At 39.0% G+C, this 20,344-nt stretch overlaps 1 protein-coding gene across 3 annotated transcripts in view; it reads right to left on the bottom strand.

Annotated features, from left to right (window-relative positions):
* Positions 1-20,344, bottom strand: part of SAMD4A (sterile alpha motif domain containing 4A) — a 203,810-nt gene that overhangs the window by 127,248 nt on the left and 56,218 nt on the right. Inside the window, exon 1 of one of the 3 annotated variants that reach the window (XM_016132805.2) lies at positions 8,392-8,782. The exons of the other annotated variants lie outside the window; for them this stretch is intronic. Within the exon in view, the coding sequence (XP_015988291.1) occupies positions 8,392-8,401 (10 nt within the window). The 5' untranslated portion in view covers positions 8,402-8,782. Of the gene's footprint in view, positions 1-8,391; positions 8,783-20,344 lie in introns of those variants that run through there. 3 annotated transcript variants of the gene reach the window in all.

The raw sequence follows: 20,344 nt of genomic DNA, 5'->3' as shown, positions 1-20,344 counted from the left end.
TGGTATCAATATTACTGCAGAGAAGGAATATAATTAAATGTATTTTTAAACAGCAGCTCCCCACCCCAGCCCTACAAATCCCAGCTCGGCCACCAGTATTCCTCCACCTCATCGGAGAGGAATGTGCTGGCACGCCACAAGTTGGTCTGAAGAATGCAGAGTTTCCGTACTACTTTAGAAGATCCCAAATGACACTGGTTAGCTACATTCTTTCACTTGTAGATCACTGTTATTCATTTATAAAGCAAAGAAATGGAAAGGTTAGGGATCTGACCATTTCATTCTTTTACCATTTTTACTATGTGGCCAGGAAATATGCAAATAGATTCATAACTGCCACAGTCTCTCTGCTCCACGGGGGAAAAAAAGGAGAATTCTGGCCCATCATACAGATCCTAAGAGGTTTAGCATAGGCTAGGAATTGAGATGAAGGGCAGAACTGCAAATTTCTGGTTTTCTTTCTACAACTTGTGGTATAACCTTGTGGAGAAACTCTAACTCTCGAGTGTAATTTATTTTCTAAACCCTCAAAAGGAAGAGGAAGTCGAAGAGGGACAAGATAAATTAGATATAAGGAGAAATGTTCTGGATGGTGACTACAGTTACTACCATGAACAGAGACTGATATGGCATTTCCTCATATGTCAATGTAAAAGCCAAGGTGGGAGTCTGTTTATAAGGAATTAGCAATGGCCCTTGAAACCTGGGATGCCTTCAGGGGTCAAATAAAGATTAAAGAATTACTCTATGATGGATGCATCATCACTTTAGAATATATATGTATATATTTAAGCAACTGTATTACATGGATACATAAATACACACACACACACACACACACATATATACATACATAGTATTTCTTGTTAAAGGAGATGGCATCAATATATCACAGAAATCTCAGAAAAAAGATATCAGTATGACTACATATACATATACATATTAATTATTTGGAATAGATTATTCTCAAAATCTTATTGTGGGTAGTACCTATTAACTAGTAAGCTTTAAAAAATAATTAACTCTTTGATATGCTTAAATTCCAACATACCAACCATTAGTTGCAAGGCATTCATTCATCCTTAGAAACCACAAGCTTACCTCCTGTGAAGAAAATCTGTTAAATGACAACTAAAACAAAAGAGAAGTAGAGAACTTAGTCATGTTGCCTTATAACTCATGTAATGCTGAGTTCCCTAAGTGCGATTAAGTGTGTTTGTAAAATATCATTGTTAGTGCCCACTTCACCCCCTCTTTACATTGAGTACTATAATAGAAAGTATTCCAATACTCTGCTAGTTGACAGACGCCATAACCATGAGTCCTTTCTGTAAGTGACTTAAGGAGCTCCAACCCCCTGGTATTCTGAGTCAAGTGAAATAAGTCACTATAATAGGTGTTGAGGAATTCTAAACCAAGAGAAAGGCCAAAAAGTTAAGGATCATCTGAGCTCATCCTATCACTCTCGGGGTTGTTCTTATTTATAGTTCTTCTCTATCACTGGGGCCTCTAAATCTTGAAATGAAAATAGAGAAGCTAAAGTGTGGCAAGGGTCACTGCAGACAGGGTAAAACTTCTGTGAATATTCAGAAAGTGTGATGTTTGATTTTCTGATGAAAAGCACTCAGTCAACACCATTTTTTTAACTCTGACCTTTCATGAACTCAGTTTGGAGATCCCAATAGGGATGAAAGAAAAGAACTAAAGGGTTAAGCAAGTGAAAAACACTGAAAGAATGCTCAGAGCAAGCATATGACATGGGGCACGCCTCTGTTCTGTGAGTCTGGTGGGGGGAAATGGATTATTTATAGGAGAAGAGAAGCAAGAAGACAAAATAAGCTCTTGACAAAGAGGATAAAAGCTTATGTTGGGAAAAGCTTGGTGGGAGAAAAAGGCTTTGGAGTCATTTGCACTGTCACAGGATGAACGTGGTCTTGCAGTGACTTTGGCATAATTTGGCTTCTCAGCAGGGAGGAACCAGCTGGGGGCTGGGGAAACTGGTGTTTCTGGAGAAAGAGAAACAGCTGCTTGAGCACGAGTGTCAGAAGGAAGTCCTCTCCCCTACTGCCAACCCACAAGACATAACTGTAATCCAGTCGCAGGAGCTACTATAATGAGACAAAGGGGGACAAGATCAAGTCACTGCCAATTAATGCCCCGAGATCTTTGACAATGGGAATATTTCAACAAATGCAAGAAGGAAAAAAGCACTAGCCAATAACATGGGGATCCTCATCTATAAACATCACTCATGGAAGGAATTCTAATTCTATCTATTTAAGCAACTATTAATTGCTTACACAGGTTCATGAATAGGATGGACTGGTAAATCAATAAGTGATGTAAAGGTTTATCTGCAAACAATATGTAAACCCTCTATTCCAAGTATTTTCTCTGGTAAAAGTTGTGTTTGTGTTTGATTGATGTAATTCAGGTGAGAAAATTGGAAAGACAGGAGACTTTTTCCTGGGGCAATTATCCATTAAATAAGAGTTTTCAATAACCCCTTCTATTACCTCATTGGTACATTAAAAGTCAGTAACTATATTAGAAAATCTTGGTGTTTTTTTATAGCAAACATTCTAATGGCTAAGAGTCTAACTAGACTAAAAACAAATACCAAATATATCAACTCTGGCCATTGTAATTGGAAAAAACATAAAACCCATATTTTCATGTAAATGGAAATCCTACATTTGTAAAAGCAAGCAAGATGATTGTGTATGGCAAATAAGAAAAAGTAGGGGAACGTTCCCCCTTCTAAAATAAATTAATTTTTTCTCAGCATATAGTTCTCATAAATTCTAACATGTATGCTTGCTTGAAAAAAAAAAAAACAATTGAAGTCAACACTTCCCACTTTGTTATTCAACTCTGAAGCATAAAAATTTGATTAAGTAGCCGAAGAGTACTTTTATGCACAAGCAGCAGGCAACAATCGACATATCATGACATATTCTGTTGTAGTTTGACTTCTACCCAACTGCTGTGTTGGCACCCTACTAAACCTCCACTTCTCCATCTTCCACTCTTTCTTTCCCTACCCTATAGTTCTCCCTTCATTGAGAACTATATCAAAGTCTCCCAGTATGAGCTTTCTCCCAGTCATCACCACCATACTATACTAGTCTATTAAAAAAAAAAAAAAAAAAAGACACCTTTTCTGTTTCAACAGGACCATAATCAGAATGGCATGTTCCTCCCGAGTCAATGACTCCTTTCCAAAACAGGATCCTGTGACTTTCTATTTCCTGAAAGAGCTGTCCCACTCTTTAATACTCTTGGTCTTCAACTTCTCTTTGTCTTCTGGCTCCTCCCTTCCCCTAAAAACCTTGATGAACCACAACTCATAAAATCGTGAGAAAATTGCAGGATCACATGTTTAACTGCCTACTTATCAGCCCCTCTAGAGGTGTGATAGGCATCTCTAGCTTAACATGTCCAAAACAGAATTCTAGATTTTGGTTGTAACTTGGTCCTCCTTCAGTGTTCTTCATTTCAATAAACAATACCACTCAACTAGTGTAAAAGCTTAGAATCATCTCTGACTCCTCTCTATCTCTCACACCACACATTTCATCCAACAATAAATTTGGCTGACTCTGCCTTGAGAATATATCTCTGGAATTCAACCACTTGTCTCCACATCCACCGCTGCTATGCTAGTCCAAGCCATCACCATCCCTTACCTGGAATATTGGAATAGCCTAACAGCTCCCAGCTCCTATTCTTACTCTTTCACTGAAGTCTGTTCCCCGTATTCAGAGTGGTTATTTACAAAGTTCGATGAAACTCATTCTCCTTCTCAAACTTTCCAAAGGCTTCCCATCACACTTAAAATATAGTTCAAAGTTTTACATGGACTGTTCGGCTCCTGGTAGCCCCATAGCCTACAAAGCCACCTCTCCGACATCATTTCCTATCACACTTTGCTTTGCTCACCCCGTTCCAATCACACTGACTTTCCTACTATTTCTTAAACACACGACAACTCTGGTTATTATCTGTACACATAGATTAAATATTATCTCTATGCAAATGTTAAATCTATTAATCCACCTATCGACTTGTTTCTTTGAAACAGCCTCAGGATATACACACTGTGTCTATAAGGCATCTCAGGTTAGAAGTCCCTATGGCAGCACCAATTAGACATTGCAAAAAGGAGCTGTTTTCTCATCACCAGCTTCGAAGTAGCTGCCAGCCTCCACTGTTCTTCAATCCACAATCAGTAAGCTGCCAAATCCTGCCACGTTCTCCAGCACAGAAGTCTTAATTTGCCCTTTCCTCTTTTTCTCTCTATTCAGAGTCTTGTGTCTGTCCTGCTCAACTCATGCCTGAAATCCCACACCTCCTCCAGTTGTCCCTTAGCTTCCTCAGATTGCTGTAACAAGTGTCCTTCCAGAGGGCTGACAAGGGCTTCTTTCTACATCCAAGTTCACGTCCACACATGTCAGCCTCCATTCCTGCCTCCTGCTATTTGCATTCCTTCTATCGCCTTCTCCTGTCCTCATGCTGTCCAAAATGATAGCTAGTAGCCATACGTGGCTATTTAAAGTTCAATTAATTAAAATTTAATAAAACTAAAAATTCAGTTCCTCAGCTGCACTAGCCACACTTCAAGCGCTCAGTGGCCACCCATGAATGAGAGTACCCTACTGAAGAGCCTAGCTACAGAATATTTCCATCATCGCAAAAGGTTCATTGGGCAGTGCTGATACCTATCCTCTCTGGAAAACTTACTCAACTCCTATAACAAAATCTTTTGTGAAAATAAATTCCATACCCAACAAGCCCTGTCAACCCAATTTTTACCAAGACCTCACGTTTCGATATTAGGGAGCTCCTGAAACATTCTTCCCTAAGATCCACTCTAATTTTAACAGAAAGACAAATTACACATTCTTCACCCTAACCCACATAAACATCACTTTCCTTTCATAAATACTTCTTTTTTGTGTGTGCAGAGTAAATATTTCCATATTAATATTCAATTTGTACCTTTTTCAATGCTTGCTCAGCTGTTATGCCTTTACTATCTGCTCAATAAGGTACACTATTTTAGACTGAATGCTCTCAGGAACAGGGTCAATATTTAATAATGCCAAGCATAGAAAGCTCTTTAATAAGTATGTTTTAACAAGGGCGATAGCACAGTAGGAAAGCACTTAGGCTCTGAAATTACCCTGCATCTGAGTTACTGTTCTGCCGCTTTTCAGCCAGGGACCTTGGACCAATTATTTAATCCTTTATCATTCTCAGTTTAAGAGAAAATGGCAACTGTCTTTCTCAAGGGATGTTGTGATAAATCAGATCTGTAAATTGCTTAGCAACGATTGATACATAATGAGCACTCATTAATATAAGTTGATGATGATGATATCAATTATTTTAAACAGTTATAAACAAAATAAATGTAAATGATTTTTGAGGAGGTTAAAAGCAAATTGAAAAAGAAATCCTAAATGCAATTGCTTATCTTACAGAGTCAAATGAATGTCTTCAGATACAATATAATAGATATTACTTAAATATTAAACCATGGAAAATATGTATCAGAATAACATAAATTTGAACATTTCCATTCTGTTGCTTGTATAAAAGCTGCATAGTGTTTCCAGTTCTTTGGAAAATTTATTTCAGGGACAGTGGAACCTTGCTTGGCAAGTTGAAGAACTTTCCATTAGTTAAATGCAAGGATGATTTCATTTTAAAAGTGAAATGTGGAAAGTGGTTAAATGGGCAGGATATAACTAATCATACTGGTCTTTTTAAGAATTTGAAAACAAAACAACGATATAGAGAAAAAAGATATAATTCGAAGCACATGTGGACATTATTTTGCATCAAGTGCTTAAAGGTCCACTATCCCAGTGAACGAATAAAATAGGTACACACATTCTACCCATTCAGAGCATAAGTTAACACCCTTAGCCTTTACTTGCTGAAATTCAGAGGTAACTGTGTATATTCAGTAGCCAAAACCAGAATATTACTTCTGCCAAAACAGTCATCCATTCTTCTCTTGCTATGGCTTCTGAAGGTGCTAGGCTAGTGTTTCTCAATGTGTGCACCTTGGACCAATAGCAGCAGCATCACCTGAGAACTTGCATATTCTTGGGCCCCACCCTAGACCTACTGCATAAGAAACTTTGGGGGTCAGGCCCACCCACATATGTTTGAACAAGCTCTCCTGATGTTTGCAGGGCCAGAGTCTGGGCATTACACCTAAGCTGCAGCTGGGCTCTCTATCTGAGGCAGCTCCAGCAGAGAAGCCACTAGGTCTCCTCTTGGACAGGTTGTATCAAAACTATCTTCAACTGGCTCTTGACTGTATAGACACATGATATGGATTCTACCTCCCTCACCAAGACTTGATTCCCTGATATGAAAATTAGTGAAATCATTAATTATTTGCTAAGCAGAGCCCAGGAAGAAGGGGCCCTTGTGGCTGTATGGCGCTGACAGGTAGGATCATGTGGAGGAAGCTAACCCTGGAACCATGCGTTTTGTTTATCATGTAGAATGGAATCAAAATCATGTGGCCCCAAATCATACAGTTTAATTCACTTAGTCTTTCTAGGAAGAGTTGCTGATCTACAATGAGACAGGGAGTAACAATACAAAGGGTGAAGCATTATGGCTGCTTTAGGAAAACCTCTAATACTTCTTTTTAAAATTCACTTTGGAAAACAAAAGAATCACATAATTATATAACAAAATCTCACCAACTATATGAAAAACAAACAAAAAGGAAAGATATAGGAAACTCTCTTCAGAGGCCTTTAAAAATATAACACTTCTTAAACAGTCAAAACTCATTTAGAGAGAAAAGGAGAAGTATTCTGGATCTCAAAACTAGAATCATTGTGTGAATGTACTTTTAAGCAAGAAAGCCCTACCCGACTTTTGTTGTCATTTTTTAAAAGATCTAAAACAAAAAATGAAAGCTTATTTTAATATTCTGATGCTTCCATAATGTTGACAGTTATATTTTCTCAATTCAAATATATTCTTCAAGAGAGTACCTTATTTATTCTTGAGTGGAAGAAAATAAAATTCAATATGCATAAATTTAAAGTCTTATGTTTTTTAAAAACAAGTTTTGTTTGAATATTTTTTATAAGGTACTTATAGTCACATACTGTTTTGTAATTAAGATAATTTAAAGAAACTAGCTGAGTCTTTAAGCTTGTAAGTTCAGACATGTATTATATAGTTGTATATGTATGGCTAATTTCTGAAAAGAGAAAACTTAACAGTGGTTATGTCTGGACAGTGGGTCTGGGCAGGGGGGAATACAATTTTTTTTCATTTTAGATCCTTGAGTCCTATTCAAATTTATTTTTGAACATATTTTGTATAATTCATTTAACTGTACTAGTTAGAAATAAAATAAGCTCACTTAAAAATAATAAACCCATATTATTGGACCATTAACCTGCGGTATCCATTTTGTTGAATGTCACTTAAAAAACTATAGGTGGCAATTTCGGCTACCTTTTCCTACAATTTGAGTGTACTATCACCAGATGACAGTAGGTTCTCATCTGGCACAACTCAGTCAAACTTCAGATGAAGAAAGTGAAGTCCAGAGAGGCTAAAGGATTTGCCCATGTCATAAAACTTGCTGATACCGGAAGCAAGTTTCGCCATCAGTTCTTGGGCTTCTTGGTTTATGCTTTTAAAAAATCACTTCGTGTTGCCCATCACATGTTCTACAACACCATTCATGTGTTAATCTAAGATCTGAGTCATAATCATGAAGTTACTACAGTGTTACAAAACCTAACTACATTTGAACTAAAGTTGATCACCGCACTTAACGATGGTCCTTGCAAAGGACGTGTACGGAGGCAGAGATGGGAAGGCTTAAGGTCAGGGATTCGGCAGTTTTCTTCCTCATTTTGACTCCTCCATTTACTAATTGTGTGACTAATTGCATGTAACCTCTTTATGCCTTCCTTTTCTCATCTGCAATATCGCAATTAAAGCCAATCTCTACTTAATAGAACTGTGAAGATTAATGAAATCATATATGTCAAGTACATAGCCAAATGCCTGTTACAGAGTAAGTGGTCAATAAAGTTAGCTATTATTAATCACAATTTAACTTTAAAAAATAGGTACAATTCAGAACCTTCTTCACTAATTCCTGGCTGTTTTTAATCTATTGTAACCATAGTCTCCTCCCCTAAATTTGATTATGAGTGCTCATCTTTGATAAGATCAACGTTTACTACAAGTTAGTAACCTTAGAAAAGACACAGCTCCCTGCCTCATCCTCCCTAGCAGGAAAGGCTGAAAAGCTAGGATTAAATAAACATATGTGAAAACACTGGAGAACAGCAAAGCTTCCTAAACAAGAGATGCAGTTTATTTTTAGCTTACCCTGAATCATGGTTGATAGTTCTCAAATCTCCAGATCACCCAAATGGCCTTTGATCGCCTCCCCAGCTAGCTGCCCCCAATGAGAACTTGTTCTAATGGGTCCCTCCTGGCTCTGCCTACCTTCCCAGCCCACAGTGAAACCCTTCCCCTGGGCCTGCCCTACCATCGGAGCCTCTCTTTTCTCATTTCTACCAGTGGAGAGGCCTCTCTTTTCCACACCAAGAGTGCAAAAACAAAAACAAAACAAAACAAAACCCTGCGACCAATTTCTTTTCAAATCTGGAGAAAGTAGTTTTCCTCTATTCTCTTCAGTGAAGGAGAAAGAAGTCAGTCAAATCCCATGACCTTAACAAAAACGTTCTTTGAAAGCACAACAGAATAAGCAATAACTGACAATTTAAACATACCTGGAATACTTCCCCACGCAAACTTCAGGCAGCATGCCAGCCCCTGCCTACCGGCTTAAATGGAAATTAAACTGTCTAAACTCATCGTCAAGGCATTTCCAGGATATTTTCAAATGCTCACTGGAGACATTAACAACAATCTATTGAGAGCTCACATGTTGGCCTAGGACACTTCTTAGCTGGAGGCTGGTACTTCCATAAAAGGGCAGACATTTGCCAATATCTGGTTTAGTGACAAAGTCAAAAGAACAGCTTTGGATTTTGAAACCAAACAATCAAGAGCGTGAGGCCTGCACTTGCTGTTACCAATGACAGGGGTTGAGAAGGTTCACAATCAATTCATTTGCATGGAGTTAGACCAACAATGAGCTTACTCAGTGAGATTCACAATTAGGGCAAACAATTCTAAGGAGTGTATTCCCTTTTTTCTCTTGCCTATAGTTCTTTTTCAAAATCAGATCTGCTGAAGGGGAGCAGGAGTAAAGTGAGTAGAGAAAGGGATGGAGTTCTTTTATAAGAAGAATTGAGATACAGTGGATATATAACATTTAACTAGTTTTAAGTGTACACCGTAATGATTTAATATATGTAATACTGAGAAGTGATCACCACAGTAAGTTTAGTTAACATCTATCACCACACATACTTATAATTTTTTCTTGGTTTGAGAACTTTTAAGATCTACTCTCTTAGCATCTTCCCAATATATAACATTGTTAATTAAGTCACCATGCTGTACATTACAGCCCCATTAGGCTGATATCCATAATAAAGACTCATTTAGCTTATAATTGGGAATTTGTACCTTTTGACTACCTTCACCCGTGTATCCTACTTCCTCCACCTCTCTGGCAACCGCTAATTTGTTCTCTGTATCTATGTGTTCAATTTTTTTAAGATTCCATGAAAAAGTGAGATCATGCGGTATTTATCTTTCTCTATCTGACTCATTTCACTTAGCCCTCAAGTTCCATCGATGTTGTTATAAATGGCAGGATTTCCTTTTTATGGTTGAATAATGATTCAACTGTTTATATCTACCACATAAGGGACAGAGTTTTTGGAGTGGGGTTCTAACTCCCCTGCTCTTGCCTGTTTTCTTAATGATGTTTACCAAATTCCTTGCCAATTCAATACCTGATTCTTACCAAATACCTGTCTTGCTGTCCAGATATTAGAGGAACTAAAGATGCACTTGAATTGGTAAATTGCCTTGAGACCTTTGAGGAAAGGGAGTTATTTCCCTTTTCAGTCCAGGGCTTTCCAGCCACATACGGGGCTCCATGCTGGGTTCTCCATCATTCAGACTTGCTCACAGGCTTATGATACCATGTTAAAAAATGGTGTGTGGGTTTGGTTAAGGTAGACTTGCTTCCCCTTGATTCAGAATGTTTTTCTCTTCATCTGACTCTCTGACCCTTCCTACTTCTCCCTCTCTTCCCACACATCCCAACCAGGAACCAGAAAGCTGGATCATCAATGTCACAGGATCCTTCATTCACGTTATTTCGGTGACTAACACAGCACCAGGCTCACAGCTGGTATTGAGTGAGTGCCTGCTGAATGAATGAATGAATGAATGAACATAGTAGTATAACACAGATTTGCTTGGATTTGGGACCAGAGTCAGGGCCAAATGGATTCAAAAAGGATTCTTTTACAGACAGCCAATGTCAGACCAATTTGAGGACAGTAGTTCATGTCAGGTGTGCAAAATCAGCTCTTATCTTTATGTCGCCTCTACCCAATCACCCATACTGCCAATTCCCTGGATATACCTGGTACCCCCTCGTTGAATGGAGTCCCTTTATGTTATATTTCTCTAGGACTACTTTCCCAGCCTAGACAAAGCCTTCTCTGTATTATCATGGCCTTAGTCCTCTGCCCTCAGTGAGATGTCAGGAAAGATGCATGGTAAATAAGTCCAAGCCACAGTGCTGGGAGAAGATGAGATAGATGTACTTTAAAGACTTAGGACTAATATCTACCTTCCAAGAACTTAAAGTGTACTGACTTCTAGTTAAAAGCCCAGAGAGAACTAAATGTCATTGTTCCTCCACACGCACGAATGGCTCCACATGGAAGCTGCACTGGACTTGGAGTCAGAAGACTTGGGTTTGAGTCTTGGGCCTGTCTCCAATTGGCTGGTTATCTTAAGCAAACAAGTACATACTCTCTCCAATCTCAAATGTCATCATATGTAAAACAGAGCATAATGCCCCTATCTCATAGTACTGTTACAGGGATTAAATGCAATGACATTTATAACACTGCTTTGTCAAATCTCAGGTAGTAAATGAAAGAGTGAAACCGCAGAGAAAAGAAAGGACAAGAAGACTATTCCTTGAAAATACAGAATATAAGATAGAAGGGGCAATTGGCACCACATGAAGTGAGTTTAGAGGAGATTCGGGTTGTGATTTGTAGGGCCTGACATATAACCACAGTATCAAAATTACAAGTGGTCACTGCTTATAGACCCGGTATATTCCTAAAGTGCTGGTGATGAAGGAGACGACGATGATGATGATGATGATGCCTTTATTGACCACATACCTGGCACTATTCTGAGCACTTTATGTGTTTTATCTTGTTCAACCTGACAATAATCTTATGAGGTAATACTATTATCTCCATTTTACAGATAAGAAAACAAACTAAAGCCCAGAGAATTTAATTCATCATTAAGTACAATTCCCTTCAAACACATACTTTTCTTTTCAATAGATTGTTGAATGAGAGGATAAAAGCATCGGGAAGTGAAAGACAAGCTTTTATTCAGGGCAACTGAAATGCTGAAACTGAGAGAGGTGAAGTTCCAGAGCAGGGGTGGAACGAAGTTACTGACACTGAGAAGAAACCCGCACGAATCCTAGTGGGAAAGACCAAAAGGACATTCTTTATAATGGAAGACAAAACATAGTCTGTATGTAAGGAGAAGGCCAGTAGGAAGCAAGGAGAATGTAACTATTGGGAAATCAACAGAGATCACACCATGGCATTTTCCCCACAGCCTGCCCAATGCACACTGATCAGCAATGTTCTCATTCTCGGTGGCATGACCTGCTGCTGTGACAACTGAAGGCTCGGGTGAGGGCATGCTGATGAAGCTGCTGCCATCCCCAACGCTCCGGGCCACCTCTGAGTATTCAGCACCATTCCTGTGAGCAATGACAGGAGGAAATAGCTAAAGCTAGCTATCACCACCAGACTACTAATGAAAACCTAAAAGTCTGCAGACGAAACTGCCAGCTTCTTCACAATTAAGCGACCACCAAGAATAGTATAAATTTGGAAAAGGAGCGTCTTCCACTGGGAACAGGTTTCCTCAGTGGTAAGTCCCAAACTAGGCTTGTTTTAGAGACAATCAACCAAAATGAGACATATAAATTCTGACAATGTCTTTGCCATTCTGTATTTTTCTTCTAAATCAATAAACAATCGATTCGGTGTCAATGGGGACATTTTACGTCCCAAACACAGTAAGAGCTTTCAAAGATTAGCTACAGATCTCTATGGTCGTGAAACAAATTTACAAAACCAAAGGAAAACACAGAAATCCCATGGCACAAAAACTGCCAGGTACTGTTATGAGAAAGAGAAAAAGACACAGAGGGGCAGAGAAAGGGAGAGAGGGAGAAATGCAGAAAGGGAAAGAGAAAATGTTTGCAAGGAAAGAGTAAAGGCAGTGGTTATATTTGTTTTGTTTAATTGGGGGAAAGGCCAACAGAAGTCACTCTCTTTCTTGACTTGCTTGTGGTGACAGGTTTGTGTATGGTGATTTAAAAGTACACAGAAAACAAAATGCCAAAGTTATTTTTTTATCAAATACACATATTTTGCTTTAATCGAACCAATTCACGTAGACTTTTTGGAGAAAAAGGTTCTATTGAAAATAAACAGAATTGCGAGGATTTGGCATTGTAAAAAGGAGTATGTTGTCAACTGCAGAGTGTTAGGCCTCTATAAAGCTCATCAACGAGCCAGACGTGTTAGAACTCGCAACTGGCAGCATGGAAGTGTGGGTACCTGCATATAGGTGTATGTATGTGTTTTATTCAACACCAACTCGACATTCAAAACATCTAATCAAGTAGGCCAGTCCCAGGCACCGCTGCGCATCCAGAGCAAATGGAAGCAGAGTGACATGAGCTGGCCTATCTGAAACCCCAGTACCAAGGAAAAACAACTTACGTACACTCCAGGGTTGAACATGGGAAAGCAAGTCTGCACACAAATGCTGAGACTCGAAGCATGAAAGGAGCCCTCAAGGGAAGGAACCGCCGGTCCCGCCCTAACAGGCCACCTTGGCTGCCCTGCTTCATGGGGCCCAACTGGAGGTAGCTGTGAGGCACGGCCCCCACTGGTGAGGCTGGCTGCCCCACGACCTCCTCCTACGTCCTCTCACCCTTAGCCCTGATGCCTGAGTTGAAATAGAAGGTAGGGTTAGATGAGGGCAAGATGTTTTAGATAAGAGCATGGCAGACACATGAGAAGCAAAGGCGCTGAGATAGCTCACCGAAGCTCAAACACTATGCTTCTTTTCTTACATCTTCCACACCGCAGGCCAGCGGAGATGGCAGCAGCAATAACAACGATAATAACCGCTGCCACTTATTCCGTGCTCCCATGCATCACTGTGCCACGAAATTTACATAATACCTCTGTGATGCAGGCTTCCTCACCCCCCCGCCACCCCCATAACAGAGATGAAGAAACAGAGGCTTGGAGAGATTAATTTGCTTAGCTCAATATGTACCAAGCGGCATGGTCCACAGACCTGCTAAACCACGTCCCTTCTCCCTAGCATGCCAACCTTGCTCAACCATCAAGAGAAAAAAATGGTATTCTGTGCCCTGAAGTTAATAAACATAAATTTAGCCTGATTTAAAAAAAATAAATGCCAAAAGGCAAAATCAACCCTGTTTAATTTAGAGAGGGATGATTTTTCAACACCAGCATTTAAAATAGAACCACCACATGTCTAATCTCTTAGATTGTCAATAGACACTAGATCCAGATAATAAAACTAAAACCAACTTTTCAATTTCTAGCCCACCTAGAAATCATTATAAATATTTTCCGTGATAATAGAAATTAATTTCAGGAGTCTAACTCAGAATATAACCTATCCTGAAACAATAAGGTGAGCGGCTGGCTTAATCTCCTACAAAAACCTCTCTTGTTGCTCAAAGAGTAGTAATAGAAACTGTTTTACCTATAGATGAATCAGCTTTTAACAAGGACTTATAGATGAGTATGTTTTTAAATCCAAGAATTTAACAAATGGCCTCTTTGATAACTCCCCCTTTTCTTTCATGTTTATTCTGTTTAAGAGAGGGAGTATCTATAATAAAAATGTCTAATATCCACCACTAAATATTCACCCTCGAAATGCTAATATTTTAGGATTCTATTCCCTTGTTTAGAGGTAAAATATTAATGTACACGGAAATGTGTATAAGATTAACAGAGCAAACTCAGCACGACAAATGGGGCAAATTCCACACACGATGTGGACATGAGGTTAGTACGTTCCTGGAACCAGCTGCTCCGTGCTGCAGCCCCCTGGTACAGTCCCCGTGAATCACAGTTGCCCTAAGCCAGTGGCATTCACCAAGTGTCTTGCTTAAACAAAGACAAGACTCTTCTCCTGCTCCTGAAGAGAGAAGAGTCCATATGTTGTGCCATAATCTCCTTGTAGCAAAAATAGCCTTGGGGATTTATACCGATTCCAAGAAGGAAGGATGGACGGATCGTGACCATTTGGCAAAAAACTACCGAGGTTAGGTCTTGGTGCAATAACTGACCAGTTTTGTTGCCTGAGACTTTCCTTAAGTGTAAGAGCAATGTGTTAGCAGAGAGGCTATGGTGTCTGGGCATTGTTTGTCAGTGTATGAGGAATTCTTAATAAAAATTCCAAGAATTCAAGAGATCCTGAGTGGCACATAAAACAAAAAAGGAAAGAAATTTCATCTACTGGGGACCTTAAAAAGCCATTTAGAACCAATTCAACATAACCAATGTCAAAAAAGGGTCAAGAAGTACATCACGATGTCACATACAAAGCCACCTTCTGCCCCTGCTCATTTGTCTCCATCTTGAGAAGCCAGATGTGATGGAGAAAGAGATTTCCCTTTTCTTCTGAGGATGCTGTTGATAGCTTTGCATCGACTAGGCCTCTCTTCCATTACTTTCTGTGCTGGCAGCAAGTGCCGACTGCTACATCTCTTCTCCATGCAAAAGAGGGAAGACTCTTACTTGACCTATAAGCAGCTTTGTTCACCATTTTCTCCTCCTTGATGCTCCTTCTTTGGTTGGCTTCAAGGGCTTCATGCTCTCCTGGCTTTCAGCCAACCTCGCTGGTGGCTCCTGTTCATCCTCTTTTGCTAGTTCCTACACTTCTCCCAGACTCTTAATGCTGAAATGACTCAGTTCCTAGTCCTTCTCTTTTTTCTGCGCACCCTCACTCCCTTGATGATCTCATGTAGTCTCATTATGTATAAATGGTATTTAAAGCAAACAACTCCCAAATATATATCCCCACCTTTGATAACTCTCTTAAATTCTAGACTTGTATATCCAACTGCTTATTCATCATTAGACTTGGAGGTATAATAAACATCTCAAATTCAACATGTCCCAAACAGAAAGCATTTTACACATAGTAAGTAATTTATTCATAACTACTATATAAGAATAGTGAGATTATTCTCATTTTATAAAGAACAGTGAAGCACAGAGAAGTGAGATTATTGCCCAAGGTCATACCTCTATTAAGTGAACAGGAAAGAGGACACCATCATCCCAGAGTCCTCTCTCTCTCTGTCTCTCCAGTATCCTGCCATCAGAAGATCCTGCAGGCTCCACCTCCTCATCTCTACTCCTGCCCCATGCACCCAAGCACCATGCTCTCTCTCGCATGGGTTACTGAAATAGCTTCTAATTAATCTCCCTGCCTCCACCATCCCCAACTGTCTGCTCTCTACACTACCACTAGAGTGGTTCTATAAAACCAGCCTTTAGACCCTGAATGACTTCCATTGCACTTAAAACATACTTCTAGGCAGAGTCTATACAAACCCTGTCTCCCTGTCCAACTCGCAGCCTGTACCCTACACCTCACCCACCAGCCTTTAGCCGCACTGGTCTGCTTTAAGAGCCTTGAACACACGAGGTCCATTTCTGCCTTGCAGCTTAGCACCAGCTATTATGATGCCAGATCTTACACGGCTGGCTCTGTCTTATCATCTGAGATTTGATTTCAATGTCATGTCTATAGAGTGACCTTCCTTGACCATCCAATCTAAAGTAACCCCTCCCTCTACCCCACATACCCACTCTTATACACTCTAGTTAGGATATGGATTAATTAACCTCTTCATACAACCAGCTGGCAATATCCATCAACATATGTAGTCATTTGACCCAGTAATTCTACTTCTAAGAATTCATTCTAAATATAAACTTGTACATATGTGAAATGGTATATATTACAGGATTATTTATCGCTGTGTTGCTTCTAACAGCAAAATGCTGACGACACCTAAATGCCATCAGTAGGAGCTCCTTAAATAAATTATTGTACAAAGTAACATAAAATGCATTAGGTAACTAATGACAACCTTATGAGCTATTATTACAGGCATACCTCGGAAATATTGCAGGTTCCATTTCAGATCACCACAATAAAGCAAATGTCCCAATAAAGTGGGTCACAGTAATTCTTTGGTTTCCCAGTGCATATAAAAGTTACATTTACACCATACTGTAGTTTATTAAGTGTGCAATAATGTTATACCTAAATAAACAATGTATATAGCTTAATTTAAAAAATACTTTATTGCTAAAAAATGCTAACCATCATCTGAGCCTTTAGCAAGTCCTAATCTTCTTACTAGTAGAGGGTCCTGCCTCAATGCTGATGAAAAGAAATATCTGCACATTAAAATGAGGCATGCCAGTATAAGCCCTATATTAAAGGAGAAATCTAAGGCATAAAGAGCCTAGTTAACTAACTGAAGATGCAAAGCTAATAAGTGGTAAAACAGAAATTCAGATCCCAGCTTCTTAGTCTCTGTACATAACGCTTCCCTATACACATCCCCACAGTGAAACACTATGCAGCCATCAAAAGGAATGAGGTATTATACACATAATGATATGGACTGATCTCTAACACATGCTGTTAAGTGAAAAAAGTATAGGATAGTAGGTAGAGTTTAATCTCACACAGCTTTTTCCTTTTTAAAAAATGAAAATATGTATGTTTGCATACATCTATACAAAGACATAAGAAACAGTGGAAAACATGTGAGAAACAGTGGCCACTCTGGAAAGGGAAACTAAGTGGCTAGAAGCAGAGGTGAGAGAAGACTTATATTTCACTTTATACTCTTTTTTGCCTTTTTGTTTTTGTGTGTGTGTGTACAAACACATACACATTGCCTATTTAAAAAACTAAATAATTAAAAACAAACAGATTGCTAGGTTGATATTTTTCCAAAAGAAGAAAAGAGTATACCCAAGTCACTATCATATTACACGTTGTACTTTCTTTATATATCTACTATTAAATGGTTTATTAACGCATGGTTATCTTATGACTTCGCTAGAGTCAATACCTAAAATTATCTGGTTTTTCTTTGCAGTGGGGGGCAGTGCATGTTTATTACACTAGGTATATAAGCTCACTAGACACCATTAAAATGTAAGTTCCATGAAGGCAGGAACTGTGAGTATAAAGTTCAGTGCCAGAGCTCCAACAATTAGCATACTACCTTGGGTACAGTAACCGTGAATCAATGAATGTATGAATGACTGAATAAATGATAATTAGGGCCCAAGAGTCTAAGCCTTCGACAACCAGAGTAAAAATAGCAAGAACCTTCTTTACCAAAAGCACACAAAAATTTTTAATGCTTTAGGTCGGCAAGTTAGTATCTCAGTCTAAAAAATTAAGATCCTGAAAAGATCTACTATACTATTAATACTCAAAGTAGAGATTCTAAATAAGCAATATTCACAAAGATAAACCCTAGGTCTCACAGGATTCATGTGGGCTCATACAGGGTGAGAAAATACCGAAAATGAGCAAGGGATGGTGAGAAGAAAAAGAAAATAGCTCAAGTCTTAAAAAACAGGAACAATTTAGAAAAGCCATACAGGATCTACAACACTTTAGTCATTTAAGCAATTTTGGGTCGTAAAAATTATTGTTGATTCAGTAATGGGAAAACTCCCTCTTTGAGTTTTCAAAGTGGCATAATGCTAAGGAGAACATCCGCCCTAGAAACACCCTCCAAGAGCCCTTCAGAGTGGCCCCGGCTGGTTATATCTTCATAGGCAAAGGAATGAGTTCCATAACAGACCTGAACCAAAAAACCTACAGGAAAATGATGATCCTGAGACTGTACTTCATTTCCAAACTAATTAAGAAGGTGAAGGAGAACAAGATCATTTATTAGTGCTGTGAAATGGTTAATATTATGTGTCAACTTGACTGGACCATGGAGTGGCCAGATATTTGATGAAACATTAGTCCTAGTGGTCCGTGAGAATACTTCTGGATGAGATGGACATTGAAATCAATAGACTAAGTAAAGCAGATTGTTCTCCCTTACGTGGGTTAGTCTTGTCCAATCACTTGAAGGCCTAACCCAAACACAAAGGTGACATTTCCCTGAGTACACGAGCATTCCTCCTGCTGGACTGCCTTCGAGCTGGAACAGCAGCTTTATCCTGACTTTGGGCTCAAAGTGAAACACCAACTCTTCTGGTTCTCTGGTTCTCAGGTCTCTGGCCTTGGACTGGAACTAAATCATTGGCTCTCTTCGATCTCAAGCTTGTTGACTCATCTTGCAGATCTTGGGACCAATTCTTTATAATAAGTATAATATGCATACTGGTTCTGTTTCCTCTGTTAGGAAATTCGCCAGAGTGACATACTCCCTGCTTGGTGCCATCTACTACTGGAAGCCTGAGATGGGAATACAGTGCTTCCCCCAACACACACCCCATTCATGAGGATGCATTAGCACATTCTCAGCTGGCGCAGAGAGAATTAACCATCTAAAATCTAAAGCCTTATACACATATACCTGATAAGGAATTGATATCCAGAACATATAAAAAAAAAAAAACTACTACAACTCACCGACAACAACAGACAACCCAATTACAAAAATGGGCAAAGGACCTGAAATAGACATTTCTCCAAAGAAGACATACGAATGGCTAACAAGCACATTAAAATACACTCGGCATCACTAATAGTTAGGGAAATGAAAATCAAAACCAGAATGAGATATTACCTCATACCCATTAAGATGGCTATTAGAAAAAAATAAGTGTTGGCAAGGATGTAGAGATATTGGAATCCTTGTAGACTGCTGGCAGGAATGTAAAATGATACAGCTGCTATGGAGAACAGTATGGCAAGTCTTCAAAAAATTAAAAATAGAATTACCATATGATCTAGCAATTCTACTTCTGGGTATATACCCAAAAGAATTGAAAGCAGGACTTTGAAGATATTTGTACACCCACATTCATATCAGCATTATTCACAGTAGCCACAAGGTGGAAGAAACCCAAGTGTCCACTGACAGATGAATGGATAAACAAAATGTAGTAATGCAATGGAATATTACTCAGCCTTAAAAAGGAAGGAAATTCTGACACATGCTATACAACATGGATGAACTGTAAGGGCCTGTTAAGTGAAATGAGCCAGTCACTAAAGGATAAATACCATATGATTCCACTTATAGGAGGTACCTAGAATAGTTAAATTCATAGATACAGAAATCGAAATGGTAGTTCCCCAGGGATAGGGGATTTTTTGTTAATGTATATGAAGTTTCAGTTTTATAAGATAAAAAGAGTTCTACAGATGAATGGTGGTAATGGTTGTACAATAATATAAATGTACTTAATACCACTGAATTGTAAACTTAAAAATGGTTAAGATGGTAAATTTTATGCTACATGTATTTTACAATTTAAAAGCAAAGCTAAAGACTTAGAGATCTCCAAGATACACAAGTAAGCTTTTTAAAAAATGTTGCCACAAAATACATATAACAGTCCTATTATATAAAATCTAATGTAAACATATATGCATAGAAAGGAGACGAATTATCATTAGCAGTTACCAATGAGATGAGAAGGGGGAGATAAAGCAGAATGGGAATGTTCGTACATCACTCTGTGTGCCTCTGTATTGACTGAATCTAGTACAGTAAGAACATATTTGTATTTGCTTCCTAGGGTGGCTGTAACAAGGTACCAAAAAACGAGTGGCTTGAACAGAAGAAATGTATTCCCTCCCAGTTTTGGAGACTAGAAATCAGGCGGCCGTAGGCTCATACCCCCTCTGAGACTCTGGGTAGAACCTTTCCTGGCTTCCGGTGGTGGCCGCCGGTCCTCGCTTGGCCTTCCCTGGTCTGCAGTTGCGTCACTCCAATCTCTGCCTCTGTCGTCACGTGTTTTCTCCCCATGCTTGGCATTTTCGTCTTCTTTTAAGGACACTTAGTCCCATGAGA

Source organism: Rousettus aegyptiacus, unplaced genomic scaffold, assembly GCF_014176215.1.
Source record: "Rousettus aegyptiacus isolate mRouAeg1 unplaced genomic scaffold, mRouAeg1.p scaffold_m13_p_3, whole genome shotgun sequence".
In the NCBI taxonomy this organism is placed as follows: domain Eukaryota; kingdom Metazoa; phylum Chordata; class Mammalia; order Chiroptera; family Pteropodidae; genus Rousettus; species Rousettus aegyptiacus.
The sequence above is the reverse complement of the archived record's forward strand: the minus strand, read 5'-3'. Positions and strand labels throughout refer to the sequence as shown.